Source organism: Myotis brandtii, unplaced genomic scaffold, assembly GCF_000412655.1.
Source record: "Myotis brandtii unplaced genomic scaffold, ASM41265v1 scaffold562, whole genome shotgun sequence".
Lineage (NCBI taxonomy): Eukaryota > Metazoa > Chordata > Mammalia > Chiroptera > Vespertilionidae > Myotis > Myotis brandtii.
The window spans coordinates 979,239-1,004,155 of NW_005370091.1; the positions used below are offsets into that span (position 1 = coordinate 979,239).

Here is a 24,917-nt window from a genome sequence, read left to right on the forward strand (position 1 = left end):
AATAGCTTAACTTCTTGCATTTTAAACTCAACATTTCTCAAAAAAAGTAGTTCAGAAATATGTCCATTTTCCTGAATATGCCCAGTTCCAAACATTTGGTCAAAAATATTTTAAGCTGGAAAAAAATATATTTTAAGTTGGTTTGTTGGTAAGCCCATTCTGTTTGTTGCACAAATAAATATAAAACTAAAAATTTCCACTCCATTATAAAATTTTGGCTAATTATAATGAACTAAATAAACAGAATTGAACATGTTAATTATGCTGATTTTTAAATAGTCCCAAATTACATTGAGGCTCAGCATAAAGAAACAAAGGAAAGTAAGTAAATTGGCCAAAAATTTTTTGCCAAGGATACTGTATTGTTGAGATGAAGAACATTTGTTGGACTATTTTTAAAACAATGACTAAGGAATACACTATTTATATGTTTTGTCTTATAAAGCTCAAGACTTTTACCTTGAACTGCACGCAAAGTTGAATACTTAAGAGCTGTTTGGAGAATTACTAAAGATACTTTATCACATCTCTGAGTTGAAGTGGGATCTTCATTACCCTCACTGCTTGCAAACACTCAGGGTTAATCCTCAAAGACCTCCAAAAGTGTTGTATATGTTCAGCTATTCTTATTGCACCTTAAGTTTCTCTTGTGAACAAAGATAGTGGCATTCAAAACTGCACAAAGTAGTGTGCAAGGTAACTTAGGTGTGTAGAAAAGAAACTTAGGTTTGGCAACAATGACATGAATAATGCTAGAACCCAAATCACAGAAAAGCAAACATCAAGTAGATTGGGCTTAATTCTTCATGTTTGTAATAAATAACCTCTGGATGATTGCTGTGTGCCTCACTTTGGTTTTGTAGTTCATGAGCTATACACTATAATTATTTGAGTAGAGTGAAACAGAGAACTTAAGTAGTTACATAAAATTCAAGACTAAAAAAACACACACAGTATTAAAATCAGAAATGTAAATGGGATATAATCTTCAACCATTTAGATTAGGGATCAGCAGACTATGGACCAAACCAGCCCTCTGCCCATTTTTATAAATAAAGTTTTATTGGCACACAGCCATACCCATTCACTAGGGCCCACAAAGACCAAAATACTGTCTGAAGTTTAAGGAAAAGTTTGATGACCTCCAAGAAAAATTTAAGAGCCTAAATTTTTCAATTCATTTGGTTTCTTAATACAAAATTACAAGATACTTATATTTTAAAGACTTGAGAATATGTACATACCTGTCTAAACAAGAAAAGTGCATGTTCAGTTAGAACTTCGGACACGTTTGCTATATCAAGTAGTAAATAAAATTTTATAAGACTAAGTTTTTCATACTTATAAGTCTTGATGAAAAGTTTAAAATACATATTTATATAGATACGCACAAAATGATGGTAACTTTCACTCCAAATTTAATTGGGAACATATATGCTGTTTCTGACCTGTGGGTCACAAAATCTGAGTTAGAGCACCATTGTTCTGAAAGCTAGAAAGACTGTGACTGCAGGGCTGGCAGTGAATTAACGCTAAGGCATGCTCGCCTCGGGCTAAGCCGACGGTGGGCCTGCCGCTCACCTGGAGGTGTGTAGGCATCCATTGAGGTCTGCACAACCAAGGACCTGCGTTTGGAAGGCATAGGCACTGCCATCTTCCTTTCTTTGTGTTTCGCAAGCGCTGCCTGAACAGCTTCTGTGTGGACATCTAAAACAAAAAGAGAGCTCAATTACTCCATTGTTCGGGGACGTCCTGAAAGCCCAGGCTTTTTCTCCTCTCTCTCTGGTCCTGTGGAGTAGTTTATGAATGGGTGGGGAAGAAGGGGAAAATGTGAACCTGCCAGCTTAAGAGCTCCAGTAAGAAGACATGCACATTCATTTGTAGACTTTTAATTATTCATTTTATTACCCTAGATTCTGTATAAATAACAAGTGCTGGCTGCAAATTTATGTGTGATTTTTCTTTTCTTAGGGTGAGTGCACATGACCTTCAGATATTTCTTCTCATTTTCAAGCCTCGTAATTCATTTCACTGCTAAGGGAGGTATGTACACCTTACTGGCAGTCAGTAATGATTTAGCTAACACGTTCCAAGAACTCAGAACTGTGTCAGGTGTTTTGTGTATGTTAACTCATTATATTAACTCCACAAATATTTACTGGCTGCCTGCTTTACAAGGTCATGTCCTCAGGGCAGGAGAGGTGGAGAATCAGGTAGATGAGGTGCTATGAATCACGCAGCTTACGTTCTTTTCTTTTTTTTTAAATTCTCACCCGGAATATGTTTTTTATTGATTTGAGAGAGAGAAAGGGGTCAAAGACCTCCAAAAGTGTTGTATATGTTCAGCTATTCTTATTGCACCTTAAGTTTCTCTTGTGAACAAAGATAGTGGCATTCAAAACTGCACAAAGTAGTGTGCAAGGTAACTTAGGTGTGTAGAAAAGAAACTTAGGTTTGGCAACAATGACATGAATAATGCTAGAACCCAAATCACAGAAAAGCAAACATCAAGTAGATTGGGCTTAATTCTTCATGTTTGTAATAAATAACCTGGATGATTTAGCTGTGTGCCTCACTTTGGTTTTGTAGTTCATGAGCTATACACTATAATTATTTGAGTAGAGTGAAACAGAGAACTTAAGTAGTTACATAAAATTCAAGACTAAAAAAACACACACAGTATTAAAATCAGAAATGTAAATGGGATATAATCTTCAACCATTTAGATTAGGGATCAGCAGACTATGGACCAAACCAGCCCTCTGCCCATTTTTATAAATAAAGTTTTATTGGCACACAGCCATACCCATTCACTAGGGCCCACAAAGACCAAAATACTGTCTGAAGTTTAAGGAAAAGTTTGATGACCTCCAAGAAAAATTTAAGAGCCTAAATTTTTCAATTCATTTGGTTTCTTAATACAAAATTACAAGATACTTATATTTTAAAGACTTGAGAATATGTACATACCTGTCTAAACAAGAAAAGTGCATGTTCAGTTAGAACTTCGGACACTTTTGCTATATCAAGTAGTAAATAAAATTTTATAAGACTAAGTTTTTCATACTTATAAGTCTTGATGAAAAGTTTAAAATACATATTTATATAGATACACACAAAATGATGGTAACTTTCCCTCCAAATTTAATTGAGAACATATATGCTGTTTCTGACCTGTGGGTCACAAAATCTGAGTTAGAGCACCATTGTTCTGAAAGCTAGAAAGACTGACTGCAGGGCTGGCAGTGAATTAACGCTAAGGCATGCTCGCCTCGGGCTAAGCCGACGGTGGGCCTGCCGCTCACCTGGAGGTGTGTAGGCATCCATTGAGGTCTGCACAACCAAGGACCTGCGTTTGGAAGGCATAGGCACTGCCATCTTCCTTTCTTTGTGTTTCGCAAGCGCTGCCTGAACAGCTTCTGTGTGGACATCTAAAACAAAAAGAGAGCTCAATTACTCCATTGTTCGGGGACGTCCTGAAAGCCCAGGCTTTTTCTCCTCTCTCTCTGGTCCTGTGGAGTAGTTTATGAATGGGTGGGGAAGAAGGGGAAAATGTGAACCTGCCAGCTTAAGAGCTCCAGTAAGAAGACATGCACATTCATTTGTAGACTTTTAATTATTCATTTTATTACCCTAGATTCTGTATAAATAACAAGTGCTGGCTGCAAATTTATGTGTGATTTTTCTTTTCTTAGGGTGAGTGCACATGACCTTCAGATATTTCTTCTCATTTTCAAGCCTCGTAATTCATTTCACTGCTAAGGGAGGTATGTACACCTTACTGGCAGTCAGTAATGATTTAGCTAACACGTTCCAAGAACTCAGAACTGTGTCAGGTGTTTTGTGTATGTTAACTCATTATATTAACTCCACAAATATTTACTGGCTGCCTGCTTTATAAGGTCATGTCCTCAGGGCAGGAGAGGTGGAGAATCAGGTAGATGAGGTGCTATGAATCACGCAGCTTACGTTCTTTTCTTTTTTTTTAAATTCTCACCCGGAATATGTTTTTTATTGATTTGAGAGAGAGAAAGGGGGAGAGACAGAGACACAGGCAGACTCAGAGAAACACCAATGAGAGAGAGAAACACCGATCGGTTGCCTTCCGTACGTGTCCTGACCAGGGTCGAACCCACAACCATTTGTTGTAGGGGACAACACTCCAACCAACTGAGCCACCTGCCAGGCCATGCAGCTTACTTTCCATCGGGTGAAACAGACCATTGACAAGTGGTCAGAGAATTAAAACAAGGAAAACAAACTGACTGAGTGGCCACTTCACTGTGAGGCCAGGGACGAATGCTCTCACTGTGAAATCTGAACGGTAAGAACGAACCAGCCACTCTGTCAGGACGAGAAGGTCCAGGGAGAAGGGAAACCCACTCAAAGGCCCTAAACTGAGACTGAGGGTGGTGCTGGCAGAACAAACAGGACCCTGGGAGAGGGGTGCATAGGGTCAGGGCTCCTATCCTAAATCTGACAGGGAGCACCAAGGGATCCTGAGGGATGACATGATCTGGTTCCGTTTTGATGGGATCATTCTGGCTGCTGTGAAGAAGGCTGCAGAAGGAGAGTGACATGAAGGCAGCAGTCAGGTGAGACACAGCCACAGTCACAACATACACGATCACACAGAGGAGGGGCTCTCAGTACTTCCATGTCACAGAGGAGCAAGTGGAGGTAAGCAGCTCTCCCAGATGATCAAACTGGTGAGTGGCATTGCCAGGGTTTGAACCCAGGTGTGAGTACCCCCGGGGCCCAGGCCCTTCACCACGGACCACACTGTATTCCTGCAGTTCCTATGAAAACTCCACCCTGTAAACATGCTAGATAGAGCAGGGGTCAGCCAACCACCACCTGTGGGACACGCAGCCTGCCTCCCCTTTGTGCAAATAATGTTTTATTGGAACAAAGCACACCTTTACTGTATGTGCACACACTGTTTGCTTCCACGCTGTATGTGACAGAGACATAATGGCCCAAAAAGCTGAAAATACCCGTTATCTGGCCCTTTACGGAATCATTCGCCAGCCCCGTCTTGGAGCACTTCAGGTACCAAACACAATGAACGTGTTCTGCTACACTTTGTTCAGCTTGTGTGTGCACCACTCTTTTCTCCTCAACCAGACTCCAAGTACTTGGAGGCAAAAAAACGAGCTTCTGGTCACTCTTTCTTAAACTCTCAGATTAAAAACTGATGAATGAATGACTTGGATTCATGACCTAAAACTAAAGAGCTCATCTAGGAGGAGGAGAAAGTCCATGAATTCTTCACCCATCAAACACTTTCAGTTTCATATGACCCCACTTTTAAACTTTTTGGATATAATTAAAAATTTACAGAAAACATGCAAGAACAGTACAGAGAACTCCCATAAAGTTTTACCCACATTCACAATTGTTTACATCTACCTCATCGCTTTCTCTCTCTGTATGTGTTGTTTTTGCTAATCATTTGAAAATACATTACAGATACCATTCTCCCTTATACCTAAATATTTTAATGTACTTCCTAAGGACAAAGACATTCTCTTGTAAATTCTCAAAATCAAGAAACTGAACAAGTATAATACTACATATAGTACTATTATCCAATCCAAGGTCCATGTTTAAATGGCAAATGGTGCCAATGGAACTGCCTCCATGGTTGTTATGTCTGTTGGTCTCCTGTAGGTACACACAGTTCCAGGGTTCCCCAATAATCTGAATGGAATTTATACACAGACATGGGGGCTCCCTGCGTTGTGGCTCACTCTTACCCAGATTCCCCTTTTAATGCCCAGCTGTTCTGACAGGCCCAAAGTCTTTCTTCTGACACAGTAAGCCAGCAGCACCACGGCTTTCAGCTTAGGTTTGAAAAGTTCCACACGAAGGCATTTGGAGAGTACCTTCATGGCAAAAAGCCAAATAAATGTGAACCTCATTCTGCTCTGCCCTTCCTTCACACAGTCCTTCCACTTCTGCCTACGTTTAGGAGTTGCTCTCCAGTGCACTCAACTCATTATTGTTAACATTATTGTACTACGTGGGAGGGTAGTCTGATACCAACTTCAGAACCAGATCCTACAACCCTACATCAGTTTTTTTTAAATTACAGAATTTAGTAAGATTATTCAAGTCAAGCAAAATATAACTTCAAAACCCACTTTAATGTGACTGATAACCATCTTAATGGAAGAGTCTCACCTAAATTAAATCCATAAAATGAATTTTCAAATTTGTGACATTAGTAAAAAACATGATAGGGTCAACTGAGACTATCTAAAGCTAAGAGGGAAGAATAGCTCATACCATCACTTGACCATTCCCCCAAAAGAAAATTTTTTAAAAGAACTCACTTCCAAAATTTGGAGTAAATGTCACAATTTTCATGATTATGTTGCCTTTATTACAACTGTTTTAAGTTAAACTGTTTAAGAAGTTGTTAAAACTGAAGTTTCCCTCCAGACATTCACTATGATTCCAAGTCTCAGCTCAGTTGCTTTAAGAAAATATTTTCAGTTATAGGGATTCTAATTACAAGTTACACTTAAGGGAAAAAATTCATATAAGAATATACTTGATTGATCCAATTTTACACAAAAATTCTTCCTCTGGTTAGTTAATAGCCAATGAGATGCAAATCAGCCAACAACTACTCAGTTGATCTCCCATGGATCTGGGGTGAGTTCACCTGAGTTACAAATAAAACGAAGAATCAGTGATGAGAAGAGAGAGGTAAGATGCAGCCTCATTATTTTACTTTTAGACAGCTTCTGGCACTACCAGCAATTTCTGTTTGGAAAAAAGAGTCAGCATACACACTAACCTTAGGCAAATCATTAAACCTCTGGAGAAACATCCATAAAATAAAGGAGTTATATTTAATGATCAAACAAATTCTTTTCGAAAAGGCAACTCTCTGTTCTATTTTAATTACAGCAGGGGTTTTGTAAAAATTCTACAGGGTTCTAAAAATTCCAGGGAAATGCAATCAGATTTCTACAGCAAAAACAAAGGGCAACTACTAAACCAGTGGTTCTCAACCTACTGGCCCTTTAAATACAGTTCCTCATGTTGTGACCCAACCATAAAATTATTTTTGTTGCTACTTCATAACTGTAATGTTGCTACCGTTATGAATCGTAATGTAAATATCTGATATGCAGGATGGTCTTAGGTGACCCCTGTGAAAGGGTCTTTCGACCACCAAAGGGGTCGCGACCCGCAGGTTGAGAACCGCTGTACTAAACAGAGCCAGCGACCTGCTCAGACCCTGGGAGGGGTCTTGTTCCCCAGTCTCTGCAGCACTCAGAGGCATCCATGCCCACCCGCTCCCCAAAGACGGCCAATGAAAGCCATTCACTGCCCCTCTCCTTGTCCTCCGAATCACGTTAGGAGCAGGGACACACCCAGAAGAGAGAAATTCCCTTCCAGGCCAAACTCATCATTCCAATCAGGCAGATTTACCTCTTAAACTCCCTTTAGCCTTTTCTTCCAAAACACCAGTTTTTAGGAAAGTGACCAAAACAACAGCAAGAACCCTGAAACCCATGCTTCTATTGAGAGGGAGGATGTGCACCTGTGGTTTATGTGGCACCGAAACACCACCGCACACGTTCACCTTTGTCCTCAGTGCCCAGAACAGTAATTTGACCTCTCCTGCTTAAGACAAAATAAACACGACCACTGCAACTGATACCCGCTCTTTCTTAAATAAAATTTTAAGTTTTGCATCCTCTTAACATATGGTTTTTCTTCTTTTGCCTCAAACTTGGTATTCTCTTTTCCTCCTTATTTCTTAACCGATCATGATATAGTCCTTATAATTAGAATGCTTGTGTTAATTTTATTTTTAAAAACTGAATGAATAATGCTGAAAATGTACTGAAAGGTGAATGTGTCCCTACTCTTTGACTTCTGAAAATTTCTCCACCTACTGTTGCCTCAAAGAAACTTGCAGAGTTTTTTCTACCCATTTAGTTCTGCGAGCAGAGATTGTCTTTCTGTCAGGAAGCTACAAGGGACACAGAAACATAAGATGTTCCCATAGTTCTGGGGTGACTGCAGATTACCGAAGAGTCGAGGCTTAGAATCAGAATCCTGGCTCTGCCATTTATTAATTGTAAGACACGGGAGAAATACTTTAATCCATCTAAGTCTCACTTTGATCATCTGTAAAATGGGAACAGAATCAGTCACTATGGGAATGATATAAAATATACAAGCAAGGCTCCGGCTTCCTACCCCAGTGGGCACTCATTAATGACAGCGGCTTCGAGACTATTCTGAAACAGTGGGTTTGGTGCTGAAGGAATCAGATTGCTGGTGGTTTCCACCTCGTCCTCACGCACCATAGCCTGAGTTCTGGGAGCGACACTTCCTACAAGACACACAGCACAGACCACAGTTTAACCTGTGAATGGGACCCTGTACGTGGAAGACAGATGCTCACGCTGAGGACCCTGAGCATGGACCAGGCCACCCATGCCCAACCTCTGGTCTGCACCTTGAAAATAAATCCCAAAGGACAGTCACTGGGCCATCGGTCCTTTCTCTTCCCAAGACCTTCGTTTTGGGCTCCTGTGTCAAAAGCCTCCGTAAGCTCCTTGCACAGATACAAGTTCTTTTTTTTTTTTAAATATATTTTATTGATTTTTTACAGAGAGGAAGGGAGAGGGATAGAGAGTTAGAAACATTGATGAGAGAGAAACATCTCCGTAAGCTCCTTGCACAGATACAAGTTCTTAAATACGGAACAGAAAACTCTACTTTCCTTTTGGTTTCTTTAAATATGTGGCTCTTTCATTTATGTTGCATTGCAGGATACTGAAAGAAACCAGTATCCTGCAATACAACAAGCAATGGGATATGTGGAAAATAGAAGTAAAAATAATCAGAACACCTTTAGCTCCTCAGGGGAAAGTGCGTATCTTTGTAGAACTACATGCTTAAATTTAAGAGAAATTGATGCTTGGATACAAGTTCTTAAATACGGAACAGAAAACTCTGCTTTCCTTTTGGTTTCTTTAAATATGTGGCTCTTTCATTTATGTTGCATTGCAGGATACTGAAAGAAACCAGTATCCTGCAATACAACAAGCAATGGGATATGTGGAAAATAGAAGTAAAAATAATCAGAACACCTTTAGCTCCTCAGGGGAAAGTGCGTATCTTTGTAGAACTACATGCTTAAATTTAAGAGAAATTGATGCTTGCCCCTTCGCTTCTCCCTTCTGATGTCAAAAGCCACAATCCATTTCCTAGAGCTCACAACATCATAAATTAATAACATGTATGCTGACAGTCGTCCAACTTCAAAAACAACAGCGGATCAATAAAAGAGGCTTTTTCCTGAGGAAGCTTACCTGTGTCATCACAGCAGAGCAGTGAAGGCCACGGTTCTAGAGCCAGGCTGCCCGGGTTCAAGTCCCAGTTCTTCCAGGTGCCCTTACACACAGCACTTAACCTATATGCGCCTGTTTCCTTGTGTGCACAAAAAGGAATACTGGAACTGTCCCCTGGGGTGGCTGCAAAGGTTGAATGCGTCCATGTGCTACGGGGCTCTGGGCAGAGCTGGAACGTGGCAACCAGAACACCATGTACTGTGCTGTGGACCCTACCATGATGCTGTTCATCATTAATGTCGCCACAAGCCTGACAGAGAAGACGAAGAGAAGAAAGCCAGGTATGGAAGGAACCAAAACTGCGGTAGAGCTGGGGGGGGACCCGCTTCCTGTGTCCTGATGGTTGCACTGTGCCCTCTCCCCACCCAGGTTGCACTGTGCCCTCTCCCCACCCAGGCTCCCTTCCACCAGGGCCTCTCCCGTGGTTGCTCCGTTTTTCGTTCTTTGGGTAGAATATGCACACAGAAGCGGAGGTGTGGGGAGCTGTGTAAAACAGTGAGGACAGAGAAAAGGAAGGGAAGGCCAGGAGTTTCCCAGGAGCGCTGTCTCTTATCAGCAGTGGGGCATCAGGAGCCATGCCAGTCGCTTATTTTTCACCTTCTGCTGCTTTAGTTCAATGCCCTCCACCTCTCAATCTCCAGGAAAAGTGTGTAGTGACATGAGTGCGCAGGGGGTGGGAGGGGCAGTGCATGGAAAGGGGCTCTGGTCCAACTGCACTCATTCACTGAGCACCTACTGCTTACCCAGTCCCCCCCTGTGCACAGACCTCTGGAATATAGACCAGAAAACCAACAAGATAATAGGATGTGATGATTATTACATATGAGGAGTTTGTGACCTGTGAGGACACTGAGGGGCAAGTCTGGGGCAGGGTCATCAGGAGAGGCCTCGACAAGAAGTGACATGTAGCTGACATCTGACATCAAGGATGAACTTCTAGACACACATACACATTTTCCACTTTCTAATAACTTCTTCTCCTCCTTCCCCTCCTCCTCTCTCCTTTCTCTCCCCCTCCTCCTCTCTCCTGTCTCCCCCCCCTCCTCATTTCTCTCTCTCTCTCTCTCTCTCTCATCACTGATAGCTGCACAGACACGCCACCTCTCTCAGGGTCACTGCTTGGTCTCTGGCCCTTAGAGCTGTTGCCATGAAGGAAGAATAATGTCACTATTCAACCAGTAAATGAATATGTACCCAATGTCCTCTGTGCCAGGCTCTGCTCTAGGCATAAATTATCTCTACTTTCTTTTTCACCATAAACTCATCCCATGTTTAACGAACACTTTTAACTCATAATTTTGTCCTTAATGAACTATATAGGGGATAAAATTTTATAACAGCTGTAAACTAAGTACACAGAAAAGACACCAGAAGCTGATTACGAAACAAAGGCCAATGATTTTGTTCACTGATGAAATGAAGTAGTGAGGCAGAGAGATTACATAAGTTAGATCAAAAGCATTTAGAACATGCTGTGCAAAGTAAATGCTCAATAAACATTGGCTTACATTATGGCAATATAATGGTGACATGAATAATGGCTTATAGATGTTAGGATTATGACTACTTAGAACAAACATCAGGTTTTCCTGAGTGTTTGGAGGTCATATTAAGTACCAGTGTGTTACCTGTTGCTACTGCTCCACATTTTCTAGAATTTCACACGAATGAAAGATTCATCTGCCAGTCTGCTTCTTTCTAATGCTTTCCATTTCACCCGTGGTACATCTGACGTCTGCACTTTCTCTTTAATGCATCTTGCCCATCCTCAGCCCTCTGTTCTTTCACATCAGCTCTACAATCGGTTTCAGTTTCCCAGAGAACCAGGTCGATGTTTTTATTATAACTGAATGTACATTAGGAGAGCTGGCATCTCTATAGGATTATTCCCAGTCCATTACCACAACGAATCCATTTTTTTGTGTGAACTTCTTTCATGTAAAATTTTATAACTTTCATTTGTTGCTCGAGTACAGAAATGTGATTAATTTTTGTTCAGATTATATCAAGCCATTATATTAAAACATCACTTCTCATAAATCTGTAGGTTGTTTGGGGGTTCCTATGCAGATAATGTCTGGGACTTTTCCTTTCTCTGTACTTCCTATCTTTTATTGACACAGGCTTCTGTCCTAGAATGAATTGGGAAGATTACCTTTTTTCTTTCCATTCTCTGAAATTGTTCATATAGAATCAGACTGGTTAATTTCTTAAAAGTTTGGCATAACTTAAATATAAAACCTTCTGAGTCTGGTATATTCTTTATGAGAAAGTTTGTTTCAACTATTGTTTCCATTTATTTATTTTTAAATATGTTTTTATTGATTTCAGAGAGGCAGGGAGAGGAAGAGAGAGATAGAAACATCAATGATGAGAGGGAACCATTGATTGGCTGCCTCCTGCATGCCCTCTAGTAGGGACTGAGCCTGCAACCCAGGCATGTGCCCTTGACAGGAATCGAACCCGGGACCCTTCAGTCCACAGGCCAATGCTCTATCCACTAAGCCAAACCAGCTAGGGCTATTGTTTCCATTTATTTAATGGCCATAGGATTACTCAAACTTTCCATTTCTTAAGTTTTTAAATTAGAAATGTCTCCATATACTTAAGTTTTCAAATTATTGTCATATGGTTATTCACAGGATTCTGTGGTCAGGTCCCATTCCCTTAGATCATTTATTTCTGTCTTCTTGCTTCACTATTCTCAGTGGAGGCTTTTCAATATTATTACTCTTTCCCAAGAATCACTTTTATCTTTGTTGATACTCTACATTTGATCATTGTCCTTTATTCCATTTTTATAGTAATAGACTTTATTCTTTAGGGCAATTTTAGGTTTACAGAAAAATTGAGTGGAAACTACAGCGTGTTCCCATATACCCCATCCCACCTTCACACATACACAGTTTCATCCATTATTAACATCTTACACTAGTGTGGTACATCTGTTATGATTAATTGGGGTAATATTAATACATTCTTAAATAAAGCCTGTAGTTTACATCAGGGGTCAGTCTTGGTGTTGTACATTCTATGGTTTTGACAAATATATAATGACCTATATCCATGATTATAGGATCATATAAAACCTTCTGAGTCTGGTATATTCTTTATGAGAAAATTTGTTTTAACTATTGTTTTCATTGATTATTTATTTATTTACTAGAGGCCCGATGCATGAAATTCGTGCAAGAGTAGGCCTTCCTCCTCCCTCCCTCCCCCCCACCCCCACAGCCGACACCGGCTTCCCTCTGGCACCCAGGACCTGGGCTTCCCTCACTACCCTAAAAATCTTCTGGGCTCCACCTTTCCTCAGAGCACTTGGCAACCACCAATCTTCTCACTGTCTCCACAGTTTTACCTTTTCCAGAATGTTATAGAATTGAAATGATACAATATATAGCCTTTTCAGACTGGCTTCTTTCATTGAGTAATATGTATTTTAGGATCTTTTATGTTTTTTCATTTCTTTTTATAACTGAACAATATTCCATTGTCTAAATGAACCACAGTTTATTTATCCATCCACCTTGAAGGACATCTTAGTTGCTTCAAAATTCTAGCAATTATGGGCAAAGCTGCTATAAACATTTGAGTGAACATTTTTAGATATAAGTATATATTTCCAACCCCTTACCAAGGAGTGCAGCTGCTGGATCCTTCCGTAAAAGTATGTCTAGTTTTGGGTTTTGTCTTGTTTGCCATTCATACATCGTATGTTTATTGAACATACAATATGTTTTAAACAATGCTGCTGAATACACAAGAAGAAACTTTAAGAGAAAATATTGCTTTCTAAGAAACTAGCTTTCTCTATCAAAGAAATGGGATTTTACACCAAAATCGGCAGTGCAAACAGTAAATGCCCTTGAAGGTAAACAGTGAGTCCTAAATGCCTGCTATTATTATTATTATCTTATACTGCTTTCCACATTTAGTGTAAACTTTTTAAAACTGATTTAAGAGAGAGAAAGGGAGAGAGAGAGAGAGAGAAACATCAATGACGAGAGAGAGAGAGAGTCATTGAGTGGTTGCCTCCAGTATGCCCCATAGTGGGGATTGAGCTCCCAACCGAGGCATGTGCCCTAATTGGGAATCGAACCGTGACCTTCTGGTTCATGTGTTGACACTCAACCACTGAGCAACACCAACCAGACATTAATTTTTCAATTATAGTTTACATTAAAATTATTCTGTACTAGTTTCAGGCATATAGCATAGAGGCCAGACAATCATATACTCCACAGAGTGGACCCTCAAGTACTTCAGAGTATGTTTAACTTTATAAGAAACCACTAAACTGCCTTCCTAAGTTGCTGTCCCTGCAAACACGTGGTATTTGTGTTCTGGATTTCCGCCATTCTGACAGTGGTATCTCATTGTAGTTTTAATTTGCAATTCCCTAACGACATATGATGTGGAGCATCTCTCCTGTGCTTACTTGCCACTTGTGGTCTTTTCTGGGGAGTTATCTGTTCAGGTCTTCTGCTCACTTCTTAACTGGATTGCTTGTTTCCTTACTCTGAAGTTTAAGAGTTCTTGGCATATTTTGGATACCAGTCCTTAATAAAAAATAAGTTTTGCAGATTGTTCTCCCAACCTATGGTTTGTCTTTCCATTCTCTTTACTGTGTCTTTTATAGAACAGAAGTTTCTAATTTTAATCAAGTCCAACTTACCAATTTTTTCTTTAATGGATTGTGCTTTTGGTGTTGTATTATCAAGTCATCACCAAACCCAAGTTCACCTAGATATTCTCCTATATTATCTTCTAAAATGTTTACAAAACAATACATTTGTTTTACATTTAGGTCTACAATCCACTATGAGTTAATTTTCATGAAAGCTGTAAGATCTGCTCTAGATTTGTTGTTTGTTTTTTGTTAATCCTCACTCCAGGATATTTTTCCATGGATTTTTTAGAGAGAGTAGAAGGGAGGGAGGGGGGAGAGGGGGAGAGAAGGAGGGAGAGAGAGAGAGAGAGAGAGAGAGAGAGAGAGAGAGAGAGAAACATCGATGTAAGAAAGGTACATCTATTGGTTGCCTCTTGCCTGCAACTGAGGTACATGCCCTTGACTGGAATCAAACTTGAGACTTAACATGTGGATGTCCAGTTGTTCTAGTGCTATGTATTGAAAAGATTATCATTTCTCCATTGAATTGCTTTGTTTCTTTGTCAAGTATCAGTTGACTATATTTGTGTGGGTCCATTTCTGGGCTAATATGATCCAATGATCCATTAATCTATTATTTCACCAATACCTCACTGTCCTGTCTACTTCTAGTTTTTAGTAGGTCTTCAAGTTGAGTAGTGTCAGTCTTCCAATTTTGTTGTTCTATACTGTGTTGCCTATTTTGGGCCTTTTACCTTTCCATATGAACTTTAGAATTAGTTTGTTGATATTTACAAAATAACTTGCTGGGATTTTGGCTGAGATTGCATTGAATCTATAGATCACATTGGGAAGAACTGACATCTTGACATTATTGAGTCTTCCTATCCATGCATACGGAATTTTTCTCCATTTATTTATAACCATAATTTCTTTCATTATTTTTATAGTTTTCTCATATAGGCCTTGCATATTTTTAAGAGCTCTACTTGAGTATTTCATTCTTTGATATGAATGAAATGAAATGACACCGTGTTTTTAATTTTTAATTTCAAGTTCCAATTGTTTGTTACTGGTATATAAGAAAGTGAATGGTTTTCATATATTAACTTTATATCTTGCAATCTTGCCATAACTGCTTATTAGTGTCAGATTTTTTCTTAATTCTTTGGGATTTTCTACAAAGACAATCATAATATCTGTGAATAAAGACTATTTTATTTCTTCCTTTCCAACCTATAAACCCTTTTTTCCTTTTCTCTTCTTGTCCTATTGCATTAGCTAGGACTTCTAGTATAATGCTGAACAGTAGTAGGGAGAGAGGACATTCTTGCCATGTTCCTGATCTTAGTGGGAAATAATTTAGTTTCTTACCAGTAACTATAATGTTAACAGTAGGTTTTTTGTAGATACTCTTTATCAAATTGAGAAATTTCCCTTTTATTCCTAATTTCTGAGAGATTTTTACCACAATAGATGTTAGATTTTTGTCAAAAGGTTTTGGGGTTTTTGTTCTGTTTTGTTTTTGTTTTTGTTTTTTTGCTTTATATTGATGGGGGTCACTTGGTTTTTCTTTTTAGTTTGTTGATGTCATAGATTATATTAATTTTTAAATGTGAAACCAGCCTTGCATACTTAGAATAAATCCCACTTGGTAGTAGTACATAATTATTTCTATACAGTATTGGATCTGATTTACTAATATTTTGTTGAGGAATTTTATATCTATGTTCATGAGAGATACTAGTCTGTAGTTTTCCCTTATTGTAATGTCTTTGTCTAGTTTTGGTTTTAGGTTATCTATAGGAAGAATATATAAAGAATGGGTATAATGTCTTACTTAGCTTTTTTATAGAATTTGCAAGTGAACCCATCTGGGCCTGGTATGTTGTTCTGGAAACTTATTATTTATTGATTTTGTGTGTGTTTTTAAATAGACATAGGCCTATTTAGATTGTCTATTTCTTCTTGTGTGTTTTGGTTGATCGTGTCTTTCAAGGAATGAGGTCCAGTTCATCTAGGTTATCAAATTTGTGGGCATACAGTTATTTGCAATATTCCTTTATTATCCTTTTATGGTCTAAGAAACCAGTATAATGGTTGCTTTTAATTTCTGATATTAGTAATTTGTGTCATCTCTACTGTTTTCTTACTTAACCTGGTTAGAAGTTTATCAATTATATTGACCTTTTCAAAGAACCAGTTATTGGTTTCTTCCACATTTTTTCTATTGATTTCGCATTTTCAATTTCTTTCGTTCTCCTCCAACTCCTACTTCTTTTCTTCTTTGGATTTAATATCTTCTTATTTTCCTAGTTTTGTAAGGTTTAAGCTTTGAATATAAATTTTTAGATCTTTCTTTTTTTCCAATATATGCATTTGATGCTATACATTTGCCTCTAAGCCCATTTGTTAAGAGTTTCTCTTGTGATAAGGATGGGTGTGATGACTTCCATGCTTCCACTACATGCTGGAATAGAAAACAAGTCTGTATCCTCTACTCCATTTTATTCTATTAATTTTTTTCTTCTTTCTATGGATTTATTGATTTTCCTTTTCCACCTTTCTAAGTTAAATCCTTATTTTTTCAATGTCCAGGATCTCTGCTTACTTAATATAAACATTTTAACCTATCAACTTCTTTCTAAGTACCATTTTAGTGCATCACACAAATTTTGATGATAAATTTTTTCACCTAAAATACACCCTGGCCAGTGTGTCTCAGTTGGTTGGGCTTCATCCTGTGCACTGAAATATTGCTGGTTCAATTCCCAGTCAGGGCACATGCCCGGGTTGTGGGCACAATCCCTTGTGGGGAGGGGGACAGAGCATGCAGGAGGCAGCTGATCAATGCTTCTCTCTCGCATTAATGTTTCTCTCCCTCTCCCTTCCTCGCTCTCTAAAAAACAATAAAAATAAAATACAACAGCCTCTTTAACATGTCCCTGATTTCAGCCAGGAATGCATCCCAGCCCAACCAATCTATCCTATATATTCCTGCTACACTGACATTTCTAAAACGCAAATCTGACTGCCGTTTCTGTTTAAATGACTAGATACAGATATCAAGATTTAGTTTGTTTTATTAGTTCTGAACAAACAGGTCTTTTGATTTTAAGCCATCACCCCGACTCTTACACAACCTTGGCCCTAGAACAGCACTGCGAAGGAGAGCTTTCTGTTTGGCTGGTGATGTCCATATCTGCCCTGCCCAGACTAGTAGCCACTTGCCAAAAAAGTGGTTAGTGAAGCAAAAGAAACAAACCTTAAATTTTATCTAACTTTAATTAGTTTAAATTTTGAAAAGTTCCATGTGGATTTGGCCATCATGTTAAACAGTGTAGCTCTAGTCAGGAGTCTACCCTTCACAGTGAATCTTGAGTTGAGTGTGTGGTCTGATTTAGTGCATCCTTCTCTCTTATTCTAATGTGAGAAAGTGTTATTTCCTAATTTACACTAGAATAAATAAATTTATGAAAACTGAGTTGGTCAGAGAGAACACAGGTTACAGAGTTAGGAGCTACATTAAAATCAGTAAGTTCAAGTTGACTGGAGAAAGAAAAACTTCAATCTAGAAAATGAAACTATAGCATTAAGGAAGAAATTACTATAGGATAAATAAGCTCTTTAAAAGCAAACACAATGTTTTTTATATCACACTCTTATGCATAGTGCATAGCAGAGGACTCAGTACACAAAATTACTTGCACATTTGTTGAATGAGTGAATATGAGGACACAGGTCCTTATTCCCAGAAACTGAGCATTGTCATGAATCAGACTTTAAACTGATGGCAGCATAAAATCAGTCTTGGGGTGGATTCAGATGTAGAAGTTTCTAGTTCATATTATCTCTCAATTTTTAAAGAATAAATTACATTTTTGTAAGCCTCACAGCAATGGTTCTCAAACTCTTTGACTCAAAGAACGCTTTAAACTCTTAAGGCCAAAAGCCCTTAAAAGCATTTGCTTGTGGGATTACTATTTGCATATTTAGTCTATTAGAAAGTAAACTTTAAAACTTTTAAAACACAGGGCTTCACAATTACAGATTCCACTATCTGTTAGAATCATAACATCACCATATGTCATGCAGCCTCTGGAAAAATCCAGTGTGCATTCATGAAAAAATTACAGTAAAAAAGGCAAACAATGTGTTAGTGTTATTCTGAATAGTTTGACCTCACAGACATTCTTAACGGGTAGTGAGATCCCTGGAACTGCTTCAGCTTGCCATCTTAGCCTAAGACAGGGCTCCATGAAATTCTCCCAGGAATGAGCGTGAAGATGGGTCAGGGTGGTTGACCACTGAGAGGCAGCTGCCTTGACCGTGTGCGCACATAAAATATGAGGTGTGGTTTTTAAACCATTTCTTAGTTCATAAAAGGACAAAAGAATCATTTTTATTCTTGCTACATTTTAGTTTTCATTTTCTTCCTTGTCATAGTTGGTCTTGGTTGGAATAGACACAACACAAACCTCAAGGTTTTCTTTTCTGGGGTGTTTGGTGGGGAGAAAAGGGATGTTTAAAAATACCTCGAATTTTTAAAGCTTTAATTTAGACTTTATCAAGTAAAAGTAAGAAAGTGCCTAATATATAGATACCTGTTCATCATTCATTCACTTTCCAAATCAAATTTAAGTTTCTAAAGGAAGTTATTTATCAAGAATTCCAGTAGGAGTTCATCATGATGTAAGGCCATGGGTTTAGAAGTGAAATGGAAAAATGTTGCCAGGAGAGATTAAATTGGAGGCTATACGGTTGATTAGATTGACTGTTAATTAAGTCAATTATCTAAGAGATAATAGAATCACTTCTTGGCTGATACAATTTGGTCATTGAAGCAACCAAAGGAACGCTACTGCAAGTTAAGTAGTCAACGAAATTCAAAGAGTAAAATCTCCTGAGGGCCACAAAACTCTTCCTTTTGAATGTCTTAAATCTTCCATGCTGGCTCAGGAGGAAATAAACCAGAAAGTCCTGAAACATGTACACTGGCAATAGACTCAAATCAGCCAAGATTTCATTCTGCAATTTTTAAAATGATGTAAGAGCACATACTGTAAGAGAAAGTAATTTGTCAGTGAAATGTCTAAAATAAGAACACTCATGACTAGATTATTTTAACAACAGGAGATAGAAGAGAATAAAATGGTAAGTGAGACTATCAAGTGAGCCCGCATAATGTTCCATGGGTCCTCCTTAGCTTTTCTTTAGGGTGGTTGCCATGATACATAGTGGAGGGGGGAGCTTGGTGTTGATTATAGAAGATGAGATCCCCAGCTGAGATTTCACAAGCACTAAGCAGTTAATATTCAAAAATTTTTAAATTAAAATAGTATATAATAACATTTTCCATGCCTTACATGACACTTTAAGAAATGTCTACACAATTTTTTAAGGTATTCTCTACAACTGCATTGTAAGTAAATAGCTGTGGCAAATTCCACCATCTCTGATCTATGAATGAAAGGTTTACTGCTCTATAGGCAGAACCAGAGGCCATCATCTATGAGGTGCATCACTTGGACACCTAGAGGCACCCCTAGTTCCCTCTCTCACACGCTCTTACATTAACTCAGCCTTAGGGCCCTATTGCTATTATCTTCTAAACATATCTCAAATCCTACCGGCACTGACTCATCTCCTAGACATGCATTAATATCAGGCTTTCAGGGTCTTTGCCATTCCTCCACTTCTAATCCATATTCCACAGTGCTACCCAAGCCATGTTCAAATGCTGAGACTGCTCCTGTCATGTCTTTGCCGAAAATCTTCAAGTGGCGCCCTACCATCTTCAGGATCAAGTTCAAATTCCCAAGCATGGTATACAAGATACCTTAAAATCTGGAATCTCTGTATGTAATTTCTTACTTTCCCCCAAATGTGCTATGGTCCCTCATCTCCCTTCCTTCTAAAACTATTACCGAGGCAACATTTTATGTGACTGGCATACATGAATTAACAAAACAAAGATTTTTGTCTTTGCAGATCTTACATTCTTATGGTAGGCAGGTAGATGGTTGATAGATCAGAAAAATAAAATTAATTGATAGACAAGTAGGAAGATGATTAATACAAGTATACAAATGACTGATATGGGTAAGTAGGTAGATGATAGATGGATGACAGATTATTGACAGAGATGTTTGACAGACAGGGAGGTGGACCGATAGGTGAATGACCAATAGAGTGTTAGAGTGATGGCAGCAATGGATATAAATGAATCAGAATGGGGAAGCATAGGGATCGTGTGTGGGGTGCTATGCTGTTTTACCATTTTATCTGGGTGGTCAGAGAATGCCTCACAAAAGCAGCTGCACCTGAGCAGAGACCTAATGGAGGTAAGGAAACCAACAGTGTGTATATATGAGGGAAGAACATTCGGGGCAGAAGAGCAGGCAGTGCAGTAGCCCTACAGCAGTCAGGCGTCCGTGTGCTCAAAACCACCCAGGACGCCAGTGAGGCTGCAGAGCAGGGATAGCGTGAAAGACAAGATCATGGAGAAATGGGAGTGAAGCCACGCACATGGTGGGTCATTATGGGGACACGGTTCTTACTCTGAGAGCAATGGGAGCTGCTGGGGTGCTGGAGCAGGCGTGCCACCAGCTGATGTGTATTTAGGAGCTACGCGTGAGGGGAACAGCCCCCTCAGAGACCACACTGCACAGGAACATTCACCCTTTACACATTATAACCTTCAGTCCACTGGTCTGGTTCCCCCTTAGACTGTGAACTCCTAGGGAGGGGGAGGCTGTGTCTTATTCTCTGTTGCTCTCTAGCACCAGGCAGAGCAGGAAGGACCCTTCCTCACACTCCTCGCGTGCTGGGCGCTGGGATGGAGCCCCCGGACGGTGCCGGCCACTGGAGGGGTTGAGGTAGTCTTTGCCCTTAGGCCTGGAGCCCCAAATTCCCAATGACTGGGCAGAAAGAGCAACCAAGGGAGAGAAAATCAGAACTATATAGAGCAGTGGTTCTCAACCTTCTGGTCCTTTATATACAGTTCCTCATGTTGTGACCCAACCATAGAATTATTTTCGTTGCTACTTCATAACTGTAATGTTGCTACTGTTATAAATCGTAATGTAAATATCTGAGATGCAGGATGGTCTTAGGCGACCCCTGTGAAAGGGTCGTTCGACCGCCAAAGGGGTTTCGACCCACAGGTTGAGAACCGCTGATATAGAGGATATGGGAAAAGATGCCTTGAGAGATGCCTCAGGAAACAACGCTGCAAGGTCAGGAGCCTGTCAGAATCTGTGCGCCAGAGTCGGGGTGGGGGTGGGGTAGTACCAAATGCTCACATCCCAGTCTGGAGCTCGAACTGGAAAGGGCTAACGCTGGCTGCAGCTGCAGCTTTCCTTCACAGCCCCTCCCACTCACAGTGATGTGGGTGAGGAGTTAACAGTAATTTAAAGTAGGGCTTGAGGTGGGCCGAACCCAGATGGGTCTATTTCCTTTGCAGAGGACTATGCTGGCCATGTTTCTACCGACTAGTAAAAATAACTCCTGAAGTTGCCCTCGATTCTCCTCAGTAGCCCCAGCCCTCCCCCAGTGCGCTGCTCTCCCACACCCCCTCTCCCATCCTCAAAGATGGAACATAACGTGCACAGGTGAGTTGACAGGTACCTGAGGCTAAGGAATCACCATCCCTGCTGTGCTAACCTCTCTCAGACTTTTACTATCTGACCACCCATCCTATCTACCCCCTAAGTAACTAGGAGGATCTGCCAAACGCAGTGCACCTTATCAGAGGCTGTGTAAGCATTGGGGTCTATCAGCCCCACCCTCCATCATCAGGAAAGACAGATAATAGACTTGGGAAATAGACTTGTTGGGATTTAATTTCCATGTAAATTATAAAAATTAACACAGAGGTTAGAAATGGACACAAGATAAAATCTTTGTGGCATGAAATCATCTGACAGGGAAGGCAAAGCTAGATTTGTGTCCTCTTTTGATGAGCTACTCACTGCAGTAGCATTAATAATCACATTCCCACCTAAACTTCCATTTTCTCATCTATAGAATGGAAATAAGAGCACGGGACTAGCTTCTGTGAGAACTAAAGATACTAAGGATTGTAAACACGTCATCATATGTGGTCTACAGGTGTGGCTACTGTATGCAGGACTATGTGTATATCTACATGTGTGTCTACTGTATGCAGGACTGTGTGTCTACGTATGTGTCTATGTGTGTATGTGCATATATAAAATACTAGCAGCAGTATCAAGACAAAGGAGATAATGGAAACATTTCACAGTAAGCTGACAGCATACGAGTGCATGCCGCTACTCTCCTAATTATCTGAAAGGGGCCTCTGAGGTGCCTGAATGGCTAAGATGGGTTCTTGATGTGTGCTGGGTGTTAAATACCTCTGAAAAACAGAGGGTGGATTTGGGAACAAACTCCTGCCTTCATTCCATCCCCGGGTATTGACCAGGCGTCAAGGCCTCCCAAAAGGGGCTGAGAAGGCAGGGGGAGCAGCAGCGAGGCTGCACTTGGCATTTCCGCGTTTCTCAGTCCATTCTTCTTGTTTGTGCAGATGACTACTCCTGACGCCATCAAATCTGTCTTACCCCTTCATCCAGGAAGTCAGTCGGACAGCTCCTTAGAGGAAACGGTGGTGGTTTATCTTACAAGCCCCCATTAACAGAAAGATTCAAGAAACATGGACCCACCCAACCCTGGTATGAACTGGCGGAGCCACCACATCTGCCATAGCCTCAGCTTCCCCTTCTGTAACATGGAACAGTAATCAGCACTTCACCTGTTTGTTATAAAAACTAAGCGAGATGATGTTTGTGAAACTACCTTGCCAAATATAAAGCGACAGACACATGTTATCATTCGGACCAGTATCTTCAGCAATGCACAGGTGCCCTAACTGGTGTCCAGCAACAACACTTACCGGGAATTTTCTTTTAAAAATTATAGTTAGGGAAGAGGGTAAAAGCAACTTTAATCTAGATGTTGGGGGGAAAAAAATGTCTCAAAAGTAATTAAAATATTAATCGCAAATTTTCTGATGCTAAATGAATGAAATCAATTCAAGCCAGCCAAGCTCAGGTGATGATTACAATGAAATGGAATTACCAAGACAGCACTCTTGCAGACAGCACCACAAAACACAAAGGCAGCAATAGAGGACATACAAAAATTTAAGGATTTGTTTCTTTTTTGAAAATCGCACTTGAAAAATTGAGGTTAGAAGAGAATAAGAAAACTATACTAGCAACCAACATTATAAAAATTAAAACTGCCCTGACTGGTTTGGCTCAGTGGACAGAGCGTCGACCTGCGGACTGAAGGGTCCTAGGTTCGATTCCGGTCAATGACATGTACCTTGGTTGCAGGCTCATCCCCAATGGGGGGTGTGCAGGAGGCAGCTGATCGATGTTTCTCTCTCATTGATGTTTCTAACTCTCTATCCCTTTCCCTTCCTCTCTGTAAAAATATCAATAAAATATATTAAAAAACACACACACACACACACACACAAAATTAAAACCAAATTGAACTGTGCAACCTAAAAAAATAAAATTTGGTTCATGAGAAGTTACTATTTTTATCAAATTCTATCAAACACTATCTTTTAAAACGTGAAAATCATTACTGTTTACTGGATGTTAACTTGTCCCCTGGAGAGAATATCTGTGTATGAGGAAGGATGCAGTCACCTGTGGACCACCACCAATCACAAGAACATGCAGACACATACTTCTGCCTCATCTCCACACGGCTGCTGCCGACCTCACGCCGCACTGGTGCCTTACCTGACCGATAGCGCTCATCTCTTGACCCTGAGGACCTTCGGCGGTGATAGCGAGAGGAGGAGGAAGGAGTAACGGGAGCCCGGCGCTCTGGCGGCAAAGCTTGATCCACCCCTGGGTTAAGGGAAATAGCAAAGTAAGGTGAGGCTTTCCTTGGCAGCTGGAGCTAATTTACTTTGTGGAGCAAATCATTGGGTAGAGTACAGCCCTGACTCACTGCATCCCCACAGCCGACCTAGAGCTCACATGGGAGTGGGCATGGGGGCCGGGATGTCACAGACGATGACCAGGAAAGGGAGAAGCATCCAGGGCAGGGCAAGACGCACGCCCAACATGACAGCCTTTGGAAACAGCGCAGGCTCCTGCACATCACTAACGTCTAATATGTCATGGGGGGAAATGCAAACTAAGCCACAAGCAACATCTGCAATCTTTAGGGTTTGGATTAAAAAAAAAAAAGGAAATGGAGTCCAAAGCACAGAATCAAGTAATGATCTTCTTTTTATAATAAACATATAGAAAGTGGTAAGAAAATATTTGAGAAAATTAAAAATTACATTTATCATTAAAGATAACTTTAAAATAAATCTTATAGGATACTTTAACAATATAATTCAGATAACGAGGATTGAGAATAAGCTTCCACCTTTGTTCATTCCAAATTTCTAACTCTCTGGAATCTTGCCCCATCTGAAGCTAAATGATTGAACAAATTATATTTCACTATGGCTTTGATGAATTAGCAAAAATTTTAGCATGGTCAGATAAAAATGATTCAATGGGTATTGGTCCAATGCTGACCTAAATCTGGCAATCATCATACCTATTACATTTCAGAACTAGAGTGGTAAAGGCACAATCTAGATAAACGTTAAGTACGGGAAAGATGAATCATTACAGTTCAGAAATGAAGAAATTCCGAGCACTGACCATTAAACATTAATTGCTATTTCTTCAGAAAAGGACCCATAATAAAGGGTGTCCCAAAATTCATGCAAGAAGTAATTTTGATAGAAAACACAGGTTTATAATTAGAAATTGTAAATTTTTTATTGATTCATAAAGTATACAGTATAGGGTTATGTATGGAATAGCACATCGGTTAAATGGCCTCCATGGCTTTGCTGGCACATACGCAAAGCC

The 24,917-nt window shown here is 39.8% G+C and overlaps 1 protein-coding gene across 1 annotated transcript in view; it reads right to left on the reverse strand.

Annotated features, from left to right (window-relative positions):
* DIP2C (disco-interacting protein 2 homolog C) overlaps nt 1–24,917 on the reverse strand; it is a 180,808-nt gene that overhangs the window by 150,685 nt on the left and 5,206 nt on the right. Inside the window, exons 3-4 of the mRNA XM_014549632.1 lie at nt 23,778–23,888; nt 3,306–3,431 (exon numbers count right to left, since the gene is read on the reverse strand). Of these exons, the coding sequence (XP_014405118.1) occupies nt 3,306–3,431; nt 23,778–23,888 (237 nt within the window). The remainder of the gene's footprint in view (nt 1–3,305; nt 3,432–23,777; nt 23,889–24,917) is intronic.